At 43.9% G+C, this 14,928-nt stretch overlaps 1 protein-coding gene across 4 annotated transcripts; it reads left to right on the forward strand.

The window, feature by feature from the left end:
* The first annotated feature begins 2,153 nt into the window (after positions 1–2,153).
* LOC131259063 (peptide transporter family 1-like) lies at positions 2,154–14,499 on the forward strand. Of its 4 annotated transcripts, none has more exons than XM_058260479.1 (7): positions 2,154–2,324; positions 2,782–3,126; positions 3,238–3,491; positions 11,950–12,028; positions 12,104–12,332; positions 12,411–13,758; positions 13,828–14,499. In XM_058260479.1, exons 3-7 carry the CDS (start codon positions 3,456–3,458, stop codon positions 14,284–14,286), a joined length of 2,151 nt encoding a protein of 716 aa, XP_058116462.1. In that variant the 5' UTR covers positions 2,154–2,324; positions 2,782–3,126; positions 3,238–3,455; the 3' UTR covers positions 14,287–14,499. The 4 variants fall into 4 exon arrangements, with proteins under 4 accessions (XP_058116462.1, XP_058116463.1, XP_058116461.1 ...); XM_058260480.1 differs by having other exon boundaries at positions 2,782–3,035; XM_058260478.1 differs by having other exon boundaries at positions 2,782–3,491.
* The last annotated feature ends 429 nt before the right edge of the window (positions 14,500–14,928 follow it).

Raw genomic sequence — 14,928 nt, forward strand, 5'->3', positions numbered from 1 at the left:
CGCCATTTACTAAATATTGTCACTTTCAATGGCATCCGGTCCGAAGGTGCCGGCCGTAAAATTTGTTCTGTCGTCCGATAGTTGGCGAGGCGTGAAATGTTGTCGTTTTACTCGTTGTGCCACAGCACAAGGTTGAAGCGGTTGTAACCACAACAGAAATTCTCGGTCAGTGTGACAACTCGTTTAAAACAAAAAATAAACAGTTTATTTAAGTGCGATTGTGGATTAAGTTATCTGCATTCATGTTACTCTAGATGTTGACTATAAAATAATCCTATCCACCTATCGCGCATGATGATTTGAATCAGATTTAAGAATAATAATTCTCAGTACATAATCAATGTGGATTGCTTACAATTGTTAAAGTGAATTGCGGTAGGACTGATAATTTTTAAATATTGAAAAAATCAGCCTACTTAACAAATCAATGACCACTAGATTGCCTTTTCCTGTTTATATCAATTAATCAGTTGATTTAAAAGTCTGTCCAAGACCCTCCAGTGTTGTTAATTAAAAATTCTTGTCCGTTACCGGCTTCATTCCATGAATCAATATGACGTAACTCTTCAATTCAACAATTAATTGTAAACTACACACATATCTGTTTATTATGATGCAGGTGCCAAACGGTAACGGTAATTAAAATTAGCTATTCCAACCAGATGAGGTCACATTACATACGGGTGCATCATAATGATAGCTTTTCGCCTATGATCATTTCTAATTTCGATAACCGAAGCAATGTAAATTACTTAAAACTAGCTCGATTACATATGAGCTGTAAACTATAGTTTACAGCTATAGCTATAGCTTATTGGCGCAAATTTTATTAATTAAGCAAGACAATGTTGCGTCACAACTTCTTGCCGGTAATGCTAATAAGTAACCTTCATTATTTCTTAGATAACTAATGCCTAACTTCGTTTTCCAACATTGCCGAAATGGTTATCTATCAACTATCGAAATAATGCTAAACATTTCATCTCGTAACTCGCTGATGGTTTCCGAACGGGCTCATTTTTACTTCCTTCCTTTATCTCCCGTGTTGCGGGCAGCCTATTTTATTATACCAACACGTTTAGTCAGTGGTGTGAGCTGGAGCTATTGTCGGATAACTACGCTTTTCTACGATCGAACGAAGCTTATCCAAATGTGAGATGACAATGCAAGCCACACGCACGAACGGGCCGAGTCGTGTAATGATGTGCTGCAATGATGGAGGCATGGAAATGGTGCCTCTTTTTTAAGATTGTGGGATCTTTTAAACCTGCTCATGCCTAACATTAAACCAGAGGATCAAGTTGATATGATGTAACTACCTTAGACCTTACAGTATAGCTTTTTCCATACAAGAGGAGTTGGTTCGCTGTAAAAAGAGGAGTCACAAAATGAGACAACCGTTCCGGTGTGGCGTTCGATCATCGCAAGAGCGATCTTTTTCAGCTGAATAAATATAGGTGTTTGCTGCTGATTTGTTTCTGCTGTACGTACGTACATGATCAGAATTATTTTTTTAATTTTTATTTTTCATAGCTCCGGCGACATTGGTGACGGTACCTCAAGTAGAATAAATTAAAATGTAAATTAAGAAAAATGTACTTTACAAACTTTTCACTACCACAAACTATTCCAGGTCATGGTACAAAATCTGAAATAGCTTAAAATAAGTTTTTTTCTTATTATTTTTATTTTATTTTATTCGCGTTTCGACAACGAACGTCCATTAGGCGGGGGAATTTTTCTCAATGGAAATTCCTACTTTCAAAATCGTTCTCCAAATCATTTACCCAAAGAAGTTGTCTTAAACTAGTTTTTTTCTTATGCGACTTAAAATCCACCTCATCTCTGGTTGTCCCAACGCACCGTGACATTCGTCGCGCAAATGAAATGGATATTCCAGTCACTAACATCCGATCGACGTTGGGACGGTCAATCACAGCAGCGTACTTCCCCTCCACTGTCAAACTTTACACAAGGTCTGAGGTCCGAGCAGCGAGTAGTCGGGGTCCGCCAACTCCGGCAACGGGCCTGCTCGCCGTGTTCGGCCGGACGCAATCGTGTGCCACCGTACCGTACCAAGGGAAGGGTAAAAGCTAGAAAATTGACTTTACCAACATTTTTATTTATCATGGGGAGGCCTCCGGGTTCGCGCTTCCAGTGTACCGACAGCCGCCGACGGTAACGGATCGGTTCTCCTCCACGCAGCGCATTGCGATCCATCCCCGATCTTGCTCCGAACACTGGGCCAAAACACACAACAGAAAAAAAAACCCCCCCGTCATCGTTGGCACACCTACAACAAGTGATCGGCACAGATCGATAGGGTGTGTGATCGTCGATCGGAGCTGTTGCATCAAAGTGCATTCGATATCGGTCGGTTGTGCGTTGAGTGCGATGACAGTGTTTCTGCGTTTGAACCGTCAATAGTTTTCTCTGTTTCCTCGCACCCCCGAAAGTGCATCGGTTCCGCAGTTCCGGCACGACGTTTCTCGCTTCTGTGTCCACCTACTTTCACCTGCCCATCCCCGCGGCGGTGTCGTTGAGGAAGCACTCACCCAGGAAAAATTAAAAAAATAAAACTAACATAATTAAACCTCGAAACCTACCTAAATCGCCGAGCCGGGCAAACGAGGAAACATAAATAAATATAGTGCATTCTATCATCCGTGACTGCGGGCGAGCGTTAACCATTTTTTTCTTCTCTCCAGTTGCTTAGTCTAGCTGATTTGTGTGCGCGTGTGTTAGATGTTTTTTTTTATTTTGTCTCATTATTTTTGGCAGTCTCATAATTAGCGAAATTAAGGAGGGAAAGCGCGCGGTCAGCCATTAGTGCTATTTTGTGTCACAGTTTTTTAAAACACTTGTAATATTCAGTAGCTTTTGCGTCAGCGTCACGCTTATCCGTCCATCTTCGTTTCGGTTACTCGATCAAACGTTGGAAAGTGAAGCGAAATCAGGCTCCTCTTTTGCATAAAATCTCAACTGATAAAAAGGTGACTGATCGCGATCGTGGCGTCCGGGACAGAGTGGGAAGTGTGAGTGCGAGATTTGTGTTTGGCATATAGAAAGATTATAAAACAGTAAAGCCACAACCTCCGGTACCTACCGTGACAGTTAAAGTGGACGGTAAGTCGGGTGCGTTCGTTGCACTCCAGGCCCCAGCCGTCTGGCCGGCTAAAAGATTTACGGTGCGCGCGGTTGTAATTCCATTACACACTTACATCCGATCATCGGCAGGGCGCAAGGGAGCGAGACAACTGTCTGCGCGTTATGCGATAATAACGGTGTGCGAGAAAAAGGGCAGTCATCCAGAAAGGCCGCATCGCTGAGATCAGCCCAGCCCGCCGGTATTCCGGTCTTCCTCGAGTCGAGGCTGCATTTGGCGTGGAAAAGCGGTGCATTACTTTTTTGTTTCCGATTGCAGCAAACGGTGCACGTGGTGACGCGAGTGAGAAATGGTTTCGACGCGCTTCGAAGTCAACAGTCCGCCGGTAATTATATACATTGTTTAACCTTTTAGCACCTGCCCGTCGACGGATGCTGGTAATCGATTACACGCCATCTTTGAAAGCGAAAATACGCCTGACATGGAGTAGAAGCGGTATCCAAAATCTCGCTACCTTTCCCTAAACTTGTGACACCTTTCAGCACACATCCAATCCATCGACGTTGGAAAGCGATCAAGCGAAGATGGAGTGAAACTTCAATACCGGCGGTGCGTGCAATTGCATGCAGTTAATAGGTTCGCAAGCAAATAAAGCCGCCCATGTAGTTCCCCATTTGCTAACGCAATTTGCACCATCACCAACACCGGTGGACGGTACACTTTTACAAACCCGCAGCCCCTGGAGGGGCCCGATTGGCTAATGGACATTCTGGTTACCGATCGTGTGCACATTTTCTAACGATGATATCTGTGTGAGCAGGTCGGTGCGTCTCTAATTGCACCCGACGACGCCACTTTCTTTCAACGGAAAGACGCCTTTTCGCGGTTCATTGCAGGCAGCGATATTTGTAATTACTCCGCTTCTGCCGTTTCTTCTACCCCCACGAATGAATTCATGAATGAAAAGAGAAAGGATGGAGTTAATTTTCCTATTTTTTAGGTTTGAAAAAGGAGATAAAATGGTTAACATTGGTTGCTACTTTACTGGATAGTCAGAAGTCTTCGAAAAGAAACGTAAATCCATTCACTGCACACCCACCAGACTGCGCGGGATTTAAATTGTAAATTTATTATTTAAATCGCCCCCCCAAGGCTACGTTTGTTTACTGTCTGCGACCATTTCCGCACATCCTTGACGATCGCGCGAATGTGAATGAAATCTTTCCACGTCCCGTAAGCCACAATCGTCTTCCGTTTCGGCCTACGCGAATACAAACCGCTCCTTGTCCTTCGCGCGGCGTCCATCGATTGACCTTAATTCGTGTTGGCGTACACTGTTCGTGAACTTCGGCGAAGAGAAGAGAAAAAAAAATCACGCGCACCCGGTTGCGACCTTGAAGAGTCGAGCGCGCAAAACTGGGAAGGTGAAAATGGAGTTATCCTTCCGCGCGCCACTCGCGACTGAAGCTGCCCACGTGCTTAACCTTGCTGTACGGAAGAAAGCATGCCGCGAACCGTATCCATGGTTACTGCCGTTCAATTAATCGTTGGATTTGGTGGTCTTGAACTTATGGGTTATCGTCGAAAAACACGGCGAATAATTTTGGAAGCATTATTGTTACAGTTAATTCATATCTTAGCAAGCGCTTAACGATTCAAGGCAGTTTAAAACGTCCCACCTTCAAGGAATTACCTTATTAAAACAATTTTTTTTTTTGGTTCACATATGCGTACGAATTCATTTAAGATAAGATCAATCGCCCTCTTAAATTACAGTTAGAGGTGACGTTGTTATTAGATAGCAATAGCATGGAAAGCGAGCGTAAGGAGGGCGAAAGTGAGATGCACTCTGCTAACGCGTTAGTTTCCCCTATAACGCTATACTGTGTTGCTAAGGATACCAAGGATGCACAATGGAAGGGGAAATTTTCCTTGCGCTCTGATTTTTGGTAATCGATGGTTACATTGATTATCGATGGTTACTTTGCCGGAAAATAAAACAAAACAAATCGGAAAGTTTACAGTTTACAGCTACACAGTTTCATTCATAGTTTGTAATAGACTTTTTTTTTCGAAATTTTCGATTTTTTTCGAAAATTGCAGTTACTCTTGGGAAAGGTGGTGCTGCAACGTGATGAAAATAACCTACGCAGAATAAAATCAACAATAAAACTACATCCATAAGTTTGAGCCCAGTAAACGGGCCTTTTACCGGGCCCTGCAAACGGGCCGTGTTACCGGGCCGTGTAACGAGGTCCTGTAAATTGGCCGTGTTACCGGGCCACGTAAGCGGGTCCTGTTAACGGGTCGTGTCACCGGGCCATGTAAACGGGTCCTGTAAACGGGTCCTGTAAATGGGCAATGTAACCGGGCCCTGTAAACGGGCCCTGTAAATTGGCCGTGTTACCGGTCCTGTAACCGGGACCTGTCAACGGGCCCTATAAACAGGCCGCGTTACTGGGCCCTGTAAACGGACCATGTTACCGCCGTTTACCGGGCCCTGTAAACGGGCCGTGTTACCGGGCCCTGTAACCGGGCCATGTAAACGGGCCGTGTTACCGGGCCCTGTAAACGGGCCGTGTTACTGGGCCCTGTAAACGGGCCATGTTACCGCGGTTTACCGGGCCCTGTAAACGGGCCGTGTTACCGGGCCCTGTAAACGGGCATTGTAGCCGAGTCCTGTAACTGGGTCCTGTAACGGGGCCGTGTAACCGGGCCGTTTTACCTAGTCTTATTATAAAAAATCCTTAAAGTAACGCTGCAAAACCTAACGCTGCACGGGTGACGCTCCTACTTGGATAAAGTGACGCACTAAAATCGAAGCAAAACCACATCTTTGTATGGACATTTTGGAAACGCTCATCCCATTGCATTGCATTGATCACCATAGCAATCAGCATCCTTGGCGAGAATGGAAGGATCGCTATAGTAATCACAGTTAACCTGGGGAAACCAACTCGATTGGAAAAAAGTAGAACGGGATTTTCAAAATGGTTCTAAATTTTGTAAAATGCCGTTCACGGGCACTATGTGTTCGATTGATCAGATAGTTCCAAAAAATGTGCACCAAATCCGTGGTCAAAGGGCGCGGGCAGGCTGGCTCAGATCAATTGAATCACTTTTGCTGTGTATTTTCTAACACTGGAAATGCACAAAAAATTATTCGAAAGGTTCAAACACAAAAAAGTAGAAAAAAAACACTTAAAAACAAGCACATATGACACCGTTTTCGACACAAATCACTATCACCGAAACAAAAACACAATCACAAAAAACCTGTTACAAAAACGCACTACAGGTCAGTTCCCAAAACACAAATTTCTGAGCCGTCTCTCACACGAAACCACACACACGCGCCTCTAAGAAAAACAATTACAAAATTTCCTAAACAATAAACAGTCAATTTTGTAGAACCTGAAACGTTATCTTACAGAGTCTATGTCTGTCTACCTACAGAGCCAGTCGTCTTCGTTTCTCTGTACTTTGATCGCCTTGGCAATCAGCTTGCTTGAGTTAAACAAAAGGATACTTGGATGACGAAATTCATAAAACGAACACTCGAAATTCTCCGAACACTAATCCTATTGCATTATATTTTTAAATTTAACAGTTTTTAAATTGAGATCGTAAAAAGAGCCAATGCTCTTCCAACCGGGATAAGGTTTTGAGAAGATGCAGCTTTTCATCTATTGACTCTACGTGTTCACTTTATTAGATCTTCTAAATTATGCGAAATTTAAAATGTTCTTTTGCAATTAGCCAGTATTTCCCGGGGACTCCATTTAGTAAGACGATAATACCGGGAATATTTGTCGACACATTAATCAATTAGTGGTGCTTGGCAAATAACGGGTATTGGCCCCGTTACTTTTCTTTGACAACAATTCTTTCGTTTGGCCCGATAAATGTTTCATTACTATTCAGCCATCATAAGGCAGTCAGTGAGCCGGGATTTAAATTTGGCCTCCCACAGTTTGATACAGACTAAATCTTCTAATTGGGCTGAGCCTTTGATTTACAGAATTTGCCACAATTTTACCAGATTCTAATGCAAATTATTTCATCAACATGGGCCCGTGTAACCGGGCCGTTATACCTAGTCTTATTATAAAAAATCCTTAACGTCACGCTCCAAGGATAACGCTCCTACTTGGATAAAGTAACGCACTAAAATCGTTGCAACACCTCATCTTTGTATGGAAATTCTCAAAACGCTCATCCCATTGCATTGCATTGATCACCATAGCAATCAGCTTCCTTGGGGAAAAACTGAAGGATCACTATAGCAATCACAGTTTACCTGGGGAAACCAACTCGATTGGAAAAAAGGAAAACTGGTTTTGCAAAATGGTTGTAAATGTTGTAAAATTCCGTTCCCGGGCACTATGTGTTCGGTTGATCAGATATATCAAGGAAACATTTGATTGATAATTAATCAATCTCAGCTCAATTAAATCACTTTTGCTGTGTATTTTCTAATACCGGAAATGCACGAACAATTCTTAGAAAGGTTCAAACACAAAAAAATTAAAAAACAATTAAAGACAAGCACATATATCACAGTTTTCGACACAAAACACTATCACCGAAACAAAAACACAATCACAAAAAATCTCTTACAAAAACGCACTACAGGTCAGTTCCCAAAACACAAATTTATGAACCGTCTATCACACGAAAACACACACGCGCCTCTAAAAAACACAATTAGAAAATTTCCTAAACAATCCACAGCCAATTTTGCGGAACTTTAAGCGTTAACTTACAAAGTCTACGGCTGTCTGCTTACAGAGCCTATCGTCTACGCTTCTCTGTACTTTGATCACCATGGCAATCAGCTCGCTTGAGAAAACGAAAGGCAACTTTGATAGCAAAATTCATAAAACGAGCACTCGAAAAAATTAGTGTTTGAAATGATTGATATGTGTGATATTTTCCGGCTGATGTCCTTACTTGAACAAGGTGATGCACTTAAAATGGTGCAAAACCTCAACTTTGTATGGTAACTCACCGAAGACTATACCTATTGCATTGTATTTTTAAATTTAACGGTTTTTAAATTAAGATGGTGAGAAGAGCACAATTGCACAGCTTCAGCCATTCAGTCCCTATGGCTTGACCATTTTATTATCAACGGGATTCAGAAAATCACAGGAGAAAATCATATTTCTTGCGTGATTCTAAAGTTGGCCACATTTTTCCTGTTATTTTGGTATTGGCCCTGTTATTTTTCTTTGGCTGAATTTGGCATTATGATAATCAGGAAATTATTCTATCCGGACAATGTAAAACACATTCCTGAGGTAAAGTCTTCAGTAATCAACAATTCTTCTGTTTGGTCCGATAAGTTTTTCATTACCATTCAGCCATGAGAATGCCATACGGCAGCCAGTGAGCCATTATTATATCAGAATAACTGGGAATTTGAATTTGGCATCTCACAGTTTGATACAGGTTCAATCTGCTAACTGGGCTGAAGCTTTGAGAAACTCAATTTACCACAATTTTACTAGATTCTAATGCAAATTCTTTCATCAACATGGGCCCGTGTAACCGGGCCGTTATACCTAGTTTATTTAAAACATTCTTTCGTTGACAGAAAAATGTATAATCTTTTTTGAATATTATTATATTCTTATGAAGAACCTAGAACGAACGAGATTTTTGGTATGACCTGTTTAAGCAGAATAATTTAAGCTATAAAGTTCAGCAAACAAACAATCCTCGAATGTGTTTGAGAAGCGCCAGGACTTTCTTAACAAAAGATTTAAACATTAAAAAGGTATTTATTGAAGTATGTTGAGGTACATATATGTATATATTTCATAAATCTTGGAAAAAAAACATGTTATATAAGTCTGGGACTCTATTAATAATTTGGTATTATCCCAATTTAACGATACATCCATCAAAAAGTTTAATTTGAAAAGAAAGCTTTCCAAATCAGGTTTGTTTTGGCTTGTTGTCCACCGTAACGAAGAAGACGCGGTAAACATTTGAGAAGTACTGATGCGTCAGGACGATGTAATGATGATATCTCTGCCATGTTCAGTGCTTCCGAAGTTCCATCCATCATCCACTCTATTCCATCTACCCGATTCGCCCCCCTCCCTCCACGCTTTCAATAGCCAAACAAATCTGACCGTGAACTCGTTCGCGCATTCCGTGCGCTCGAGATGATCGTTTTTTCTTGTTTGTTTCGTTTCGCTTTTCGAGACCCCACTGACGGCATCTTGGCGTGTGGAGGCGCAACCATTGGGGTGGCATCGATTGTAGATAGGGGGTATGCTGTACTACTGACCGGTTGTTCGGCCGTTACGAAGCTACGCTACGGGAGGGCTCGTTCGGTGGGCATGGATGCGTAACATTGACCCGCTTTTACTCTCACGCGACTTCGACTACGTTCGCTGCAAGTTAAAGATCGCTGACGAGTCCAGGGTCTTTGTGTTTCGATCGAAAGCTGACTGCTGACCGGACCACCTTAAACCGACGAATTCCCGGGGACATGACGAAATAAAGCCGCCCTGGAGTTTAAACCTGCTGCTCCGGGGGCTTGACGGATGAAAAGGAATCCGAACGCCAACTAACCCCTTCTACGACGATGTAGGTCAACGAGGAGTAAGTGACAAGAACCGGTCCACCATCGGAGTCCGATTGCATAATTTTTTTAACAGCCGCGGGAGGCTCGTCATGTGCATTTTGGCATGTGCAACGCGTACATTCTACTGCAAGTCCGGTTGCCTCGGAGGCTAATGTTACAAATTGCCATTTTACAGCTCCTGGAAATTGCCTCCGTAACTGCTCCGGCGTCTCTTCGACGCGGTTGGTTAATTGGTGTAAATTAAAGGAAATTCATTGCAAAGAAACAAGTGTAGAGAAGGGCTTCGGAAACCAACCCGGCCGATGCTGATATATAATTTGTTTTATCGTTTTGTTATGAAGCTGCACGCTCATCAGTTCTTACTGCAAGCGGTTTGCGTATATGACGCCCTGGGAACCTTTTCGATGCCCCGCCAAGTGCATGATGCAACAATTTCCAAAGAATTCCCCAATAAATGATGCAACATGGGAAACCGATTGCTCCAAGCGGACACAAAAAAGTGCTTTCATTTAAAAAGTGGTGTCTCATGGTTCGTTTTTTTTTTTTTTTGTACGGAAATTTGGGACCCCCTTGGCCCTCGCGTTTGTAGTTGTTGTACAACTTTATTTTTCAACGTTTAGCGCCTGGCATTGGCCAAACGGGCAGCCATTGACGTTTGTAACCTCCGGCAGAAAATGCCACGGTGAAGGCTTTTCTATTTTTGGCAGTCGGCACCACCTCCTCGGCCTTACACAAATTGCATCGTAATCATTTTAATCCGCCACACCGCGTGCCGCCAGTTTTGCTTGACGTGTAACGCAACTGTATACTAAATCCAAAACATGGGTGGTTCAAAGGGGAAGGTTTAGAGACTCGGGGGGAACATGAGTGAATACGGCAGGAACCGGCCTCGACCATTGGATGGCCTTCCCGATGGAGCTCGTTACTTCCGTGCTGCGCTGTTGTTGCTAACAATTGTCTGCAGAAGAATGTTGATGGTTACATGTTTCTTATGGTTTATCCTCCCGCTTCTTTCACATCACAACCGCCTTGGGGATAGGTCGTTTCAAGCACGGCATTGTTGTAGTTGGAATGTAAATATTATAATGTTTCACCCTATCGCGGCCTGCTGAAGCGTTCAAGACATTCCTGAAGCACGTGGCGCTTGGTGGAGGCATTTAGCAGGGAAATGTAAGCTTAAAAGAGACGCCCGTAGCTGGATTTTCGACCGCTCAAGTATGTCCGGATAAGACACGCGTTCGGAAGTGGCACGTGTCGCCGGCAAGGGAAGGCGTTGTATATACTACAACGCACTATAGTGCGGTTTATTATGCCTTCCCAACGACGCGATTAGTCTAACATGATTTCCCCGAGTTAATTACGTGCAAGGCCTTGAATTTCCAGGACGGGTTTGAAGCTTATCTTATCACTGGCCCACCATAGTCTGCGTAAAGGAGTGGAAAAATGTAAACTCTCGGGAAAGTTGAAACGGGCTAAAATATCTTAAATGGGCTGATAGTTGAATGGTTTATTCTAAACGCACATTTTACTTCACATATTTTCGCTAAGAAATGGTGTAAAATTATTTCTAATGGTATATCAATTTATTTTAAAATAACTTTAAAGTTGAAGAAGACAACAAGAATCTACAGAAATATTTGAGTGTTTTTTTTATTTTGCGGGATTCAAGAGATAATTCGTCATTCGTGTTAATCAAATCGAGGCGTGCTTAAGACAAGAGACAAGAATAAAGAAAACAAAGCTTTCACAACCTAAGTTTCATTAAAGTTACCTCAAGTTCTCTAAAGCCTTAGGAAAAAAGCATCAGAACTAAGAATTGGACGATTTTTATGAGAAACATAAATGTAAGCCATCTTAACCATGATGATCGGACTAATCTTTCATTGACGTGGACAAACATTTTTATTGATCAACAATTGCACTAGAATAATGATGACATGGTCGTTGAAATAGTTTTAAGCAGTTAAAAAACGTTTAATGTCCATGGTACTGATGGTTATCAACAAAGTCTGGAAAAGAAAAAACTAAATGTCGAACAAGAAACTATATACAATTCATGCATGGCGTAGACATACTCATATACTCATTAGAGAACTGGGCTTCATACAATTTAAGGACAATAAAAGAGACTGTACTGGTGTGGTAAATAAGGGTTTTCTATCATTTATTTACAAATTATCTTCGGAACTCCCAGGCATATGCACTAATTGATTCTACTTTTATTCCTATTGTTTTCTTCCAGCCGGTGCGATATCCGCGGTCCATATTTTTCATCATCAGCAATGAGTTCAGCGAAAGATTCAACTACTATGGAATGCGAAGTGAGTATTGATTAGTAAACTAAAAGCCTGAACTTTATAACTAATCGCGTCCGTTTTTCTTTCTGTCCACCGCAGCCGTGCTCGCCCTCTATCTTACGCAGAAGCTCGCGTACAGCACGGATACGGCCACCGTGATCTACCACGTGTTTACCAGTTTGGCGTACTTTTTCCCCCTGATGGGAGCAATCCTGGCCGACAGCTGGCTCGGGAAGTTCAAGACCATCCTTTACCTGTCGATTGTTTACTGCGCCGGAAGTACACTGATCGCACTCGGTGCCATCCCACCCCTGAACCTGCCCGCACCGTGAGTTTGGGTTGTTGTTCGCATGGGATGACTGTTTTGCTAATGGGATCTCTCTCCCTCTCTCTCTCTCCATTCCAGTTCCATGACCGTTCTGGGACTGCTGTTTATCGCGGTCGGCTCGGGTGGTATCAAACCGTGTGTGTCGGCCTTCGGAGGGGACCAGTTTAAGCTACCCGAACAGGCTGCCCAGCTGGCCAAGTTCTTCTCGCTGTTCTACTTCGCGATCAACGCCGGTTCGCTCATCTCGACCACACTTACGCCGATCCTGCGCGAGGATGTGCACTGCTTCGGCGATGTCAGTTGCTTCCCGCTGGCGTTCGGTGTGCCGGCCGTGTTGATGATCCTCTCGATCGTGATTTTTGTGTGCGGACGGACGATGTACACGATCCGCAAGCCGTCCGGCAACATGATCGTGCTGGTGTTCAAGTGCATCGGCAACGCGCTGTCGGTGCGAGCAAAGGAGAGCACCGTCAGCCCCCGGGAGCACTGGCTGGATTACGCCGAGTCGAAGTACGGCAAGGGCGTCGTTTCGGACATCAAGTCGCTGATGAAGATCCTGGTGTTGTACATTCCGCTGCCCGTGTTTTGGGCGCTGTTCGACCAGCAGGGCTCCCGGTGGACGTTCCAGGCGACGCGCATGGACGGTGCTGTCGGTGGCTACACGATCAAACCGGACCAGATGCAGGTGATCAATCCGCTGCTCATCCTGGCCTTCATTCCCGTGTTCGAGAGCTGCGTCTATCCGATGCTGGCGAAAATTGGCATCAAGCGTCCGCTACAGAAACTATCCTTCGGTGGTATCCTGGCCGGGGCCGCTTTCGTCCTGTCCGGATTCGTGGAAATCGCACTTGATCGCACCAACGCCGTCCTTCCGGCCGCCCACGAGGCACAGCTTCGCGTGTTCAATGGGTTGCCGTGCGACTATCGCTTCCACACCGACGTGCCCAATCTGGCCAGCTTTAGCGTTCCGTCCCGCGGGGTTTTTGAGGCACTGCACGTTGACGTGGCGGCCAACACGACGTTCCAGTTTCGGGCGGAAACGAGTGAAATCGCTTGCGTGCGCGAGAATATGACCGAGTTGAGTGGCACGTTCTACCTCAGTCCGGCCGGTGCGGTCAGTTACTTTTTGAGCCGCAAGGGGGGAAAGATTAACCTTGTGGAGTATGCCGATACGGCGGAGAAAGATCGAAATGGGCTACCGAAGCTGCGGCTGCTAGCGAATGTGATGACGACGAAAGAGGTTTCATTACGCCACAGCCGAAACACGGATGCCGTGTACAACATCCTGCTCAACCAATATGAACAGCTGGTCGTTGCCGAGGGAGAGTACGGTTTATTTATTGGCGAGCGTCACGTTGGGACCGTAAAGATGAGCCCGGGCGGAGTGTACACGTTGCTGCTAGATGAAGTTTTGGAGAACGAATTTGTAAGTGCTCACAAAAAGCTCCACAAAAATTAAGATTAAACTAATTGCGATTTATTTTATCTCTTCCAGAATCTTCAAACACACATCATTACCCCGTCCAACTCAGTCCACATGCTCTGGCTGGTGCCACAGTACGTCGTCATCACGGCCGGCGAGGTGATGTTCTCCATCACGGGGCTCGAGTTTTCCTACTCCCAGGCGCCCGCGAGCATGAAATCGGTCATACAAGCTTTCTGGCTGCTGACGGTGGCCATCGGCAACATGCTGGTGGTGTTCATCGCCGAGGCCAAGTTCGTGCAGTCGCAATCGCTCGAATTTTTCCTCTTCGCCGCCCTAATGTTCCTCGATATGGGCCTCTTCATGATACTGGCCATGCGCTATCACTACTCGGAAAACGCCGAACCCGACTCGATCGAGGTGGAAACGAACCCGAAAAAGGCGAACGATCCCCTTGCGCTATGCGACACGCTGTCGGAGCGGAGTGCCAAGAGTACCACCTACGCCAACGAAGCATACCGGGAAGACTGAAAGGATCGCGTTTCAAATTGTGTCCGTTTTATTTTTGTCTCGTACACCCTAACCTAAAGCTCTTTTGTGTCTACGTTGTGTGGAACGTATGGTCAAAAAAGGTACTAAATCGATCTGTTGTGAGATGTATTATTCGTTACGTCGTTTACCGGCGTTGTAAGTTAGTTTTATATATTTTTGCTAATAAATAGATTTCGTTATACGTTTATGAAACATGCAGTATGTTCTGTAAATCATTCCGGAAGCAGGCAAACGAATTTTCGTGGTTTTTTCAAGCTTTTATATTTTTATTTTATGCTTCTATTTGATTGAGTTCTGAAACCCGTTCGGAGAAACATCGTGGGGTTTCATGAATCATCTCTTATCTATTTCTCTTTCCGTAGAAGACATAGTTTTCAAACGAATTTCATGATGTACTTTCAATTATTATTTTTTTAAACTATTGTGTTTGAAATCATGGGCTTACGAAAGAAAATCTGATAAAATCCGCACCTTGTTCATTTAAACATTTTAACGATTTTATTACTTTTTGAAAAACCGTTAATAATTTGAAATCCCAAGTGTCATGTGTAACGGCTAACGGCTGTTGCAATGAGAAACAGCTGATTCGAAGCACATAACGTGTCGTAACGTACTGAATGT

The sequence above is a fragment of the Anopheles coustani genome, chromosome 3 (assembly GCF_943734705.1).
Source record: "Anopheles coustani chromosome 3, idAnoCousDA_361_x.2, whole genome shotgun sequence".
Classification (NCBI taxonomy): domain Eukaryota; kingdom Metazoa; phylum Arthropoda; class Insecta; order Diptera; family Culicidae; genus Anopheles; species Anopheles coustani.

Coding starts and splice junctions, on each gene's coding strand:
- LOC131259063 (XM_058260478.1), top strand. CDS start 3,456: ATGGTTTCGACGCGCTTCGAAGTCAACAGTCCGCCG. Junction 12,029..12,103: donor CAACTACTATGGAATGCGAA/GTGAGTATTGAT, acceptor TGTCCACCGCAG/CCGTGCTCGCCCTCTATCTT. Junction 12,333..12,410: donor CCCCTGAACCTGCCCGCACC/GTGAGTTTGGGT, acceptor TCTCCATTCCAG/TTCCATGACCGTTCTGGGAC.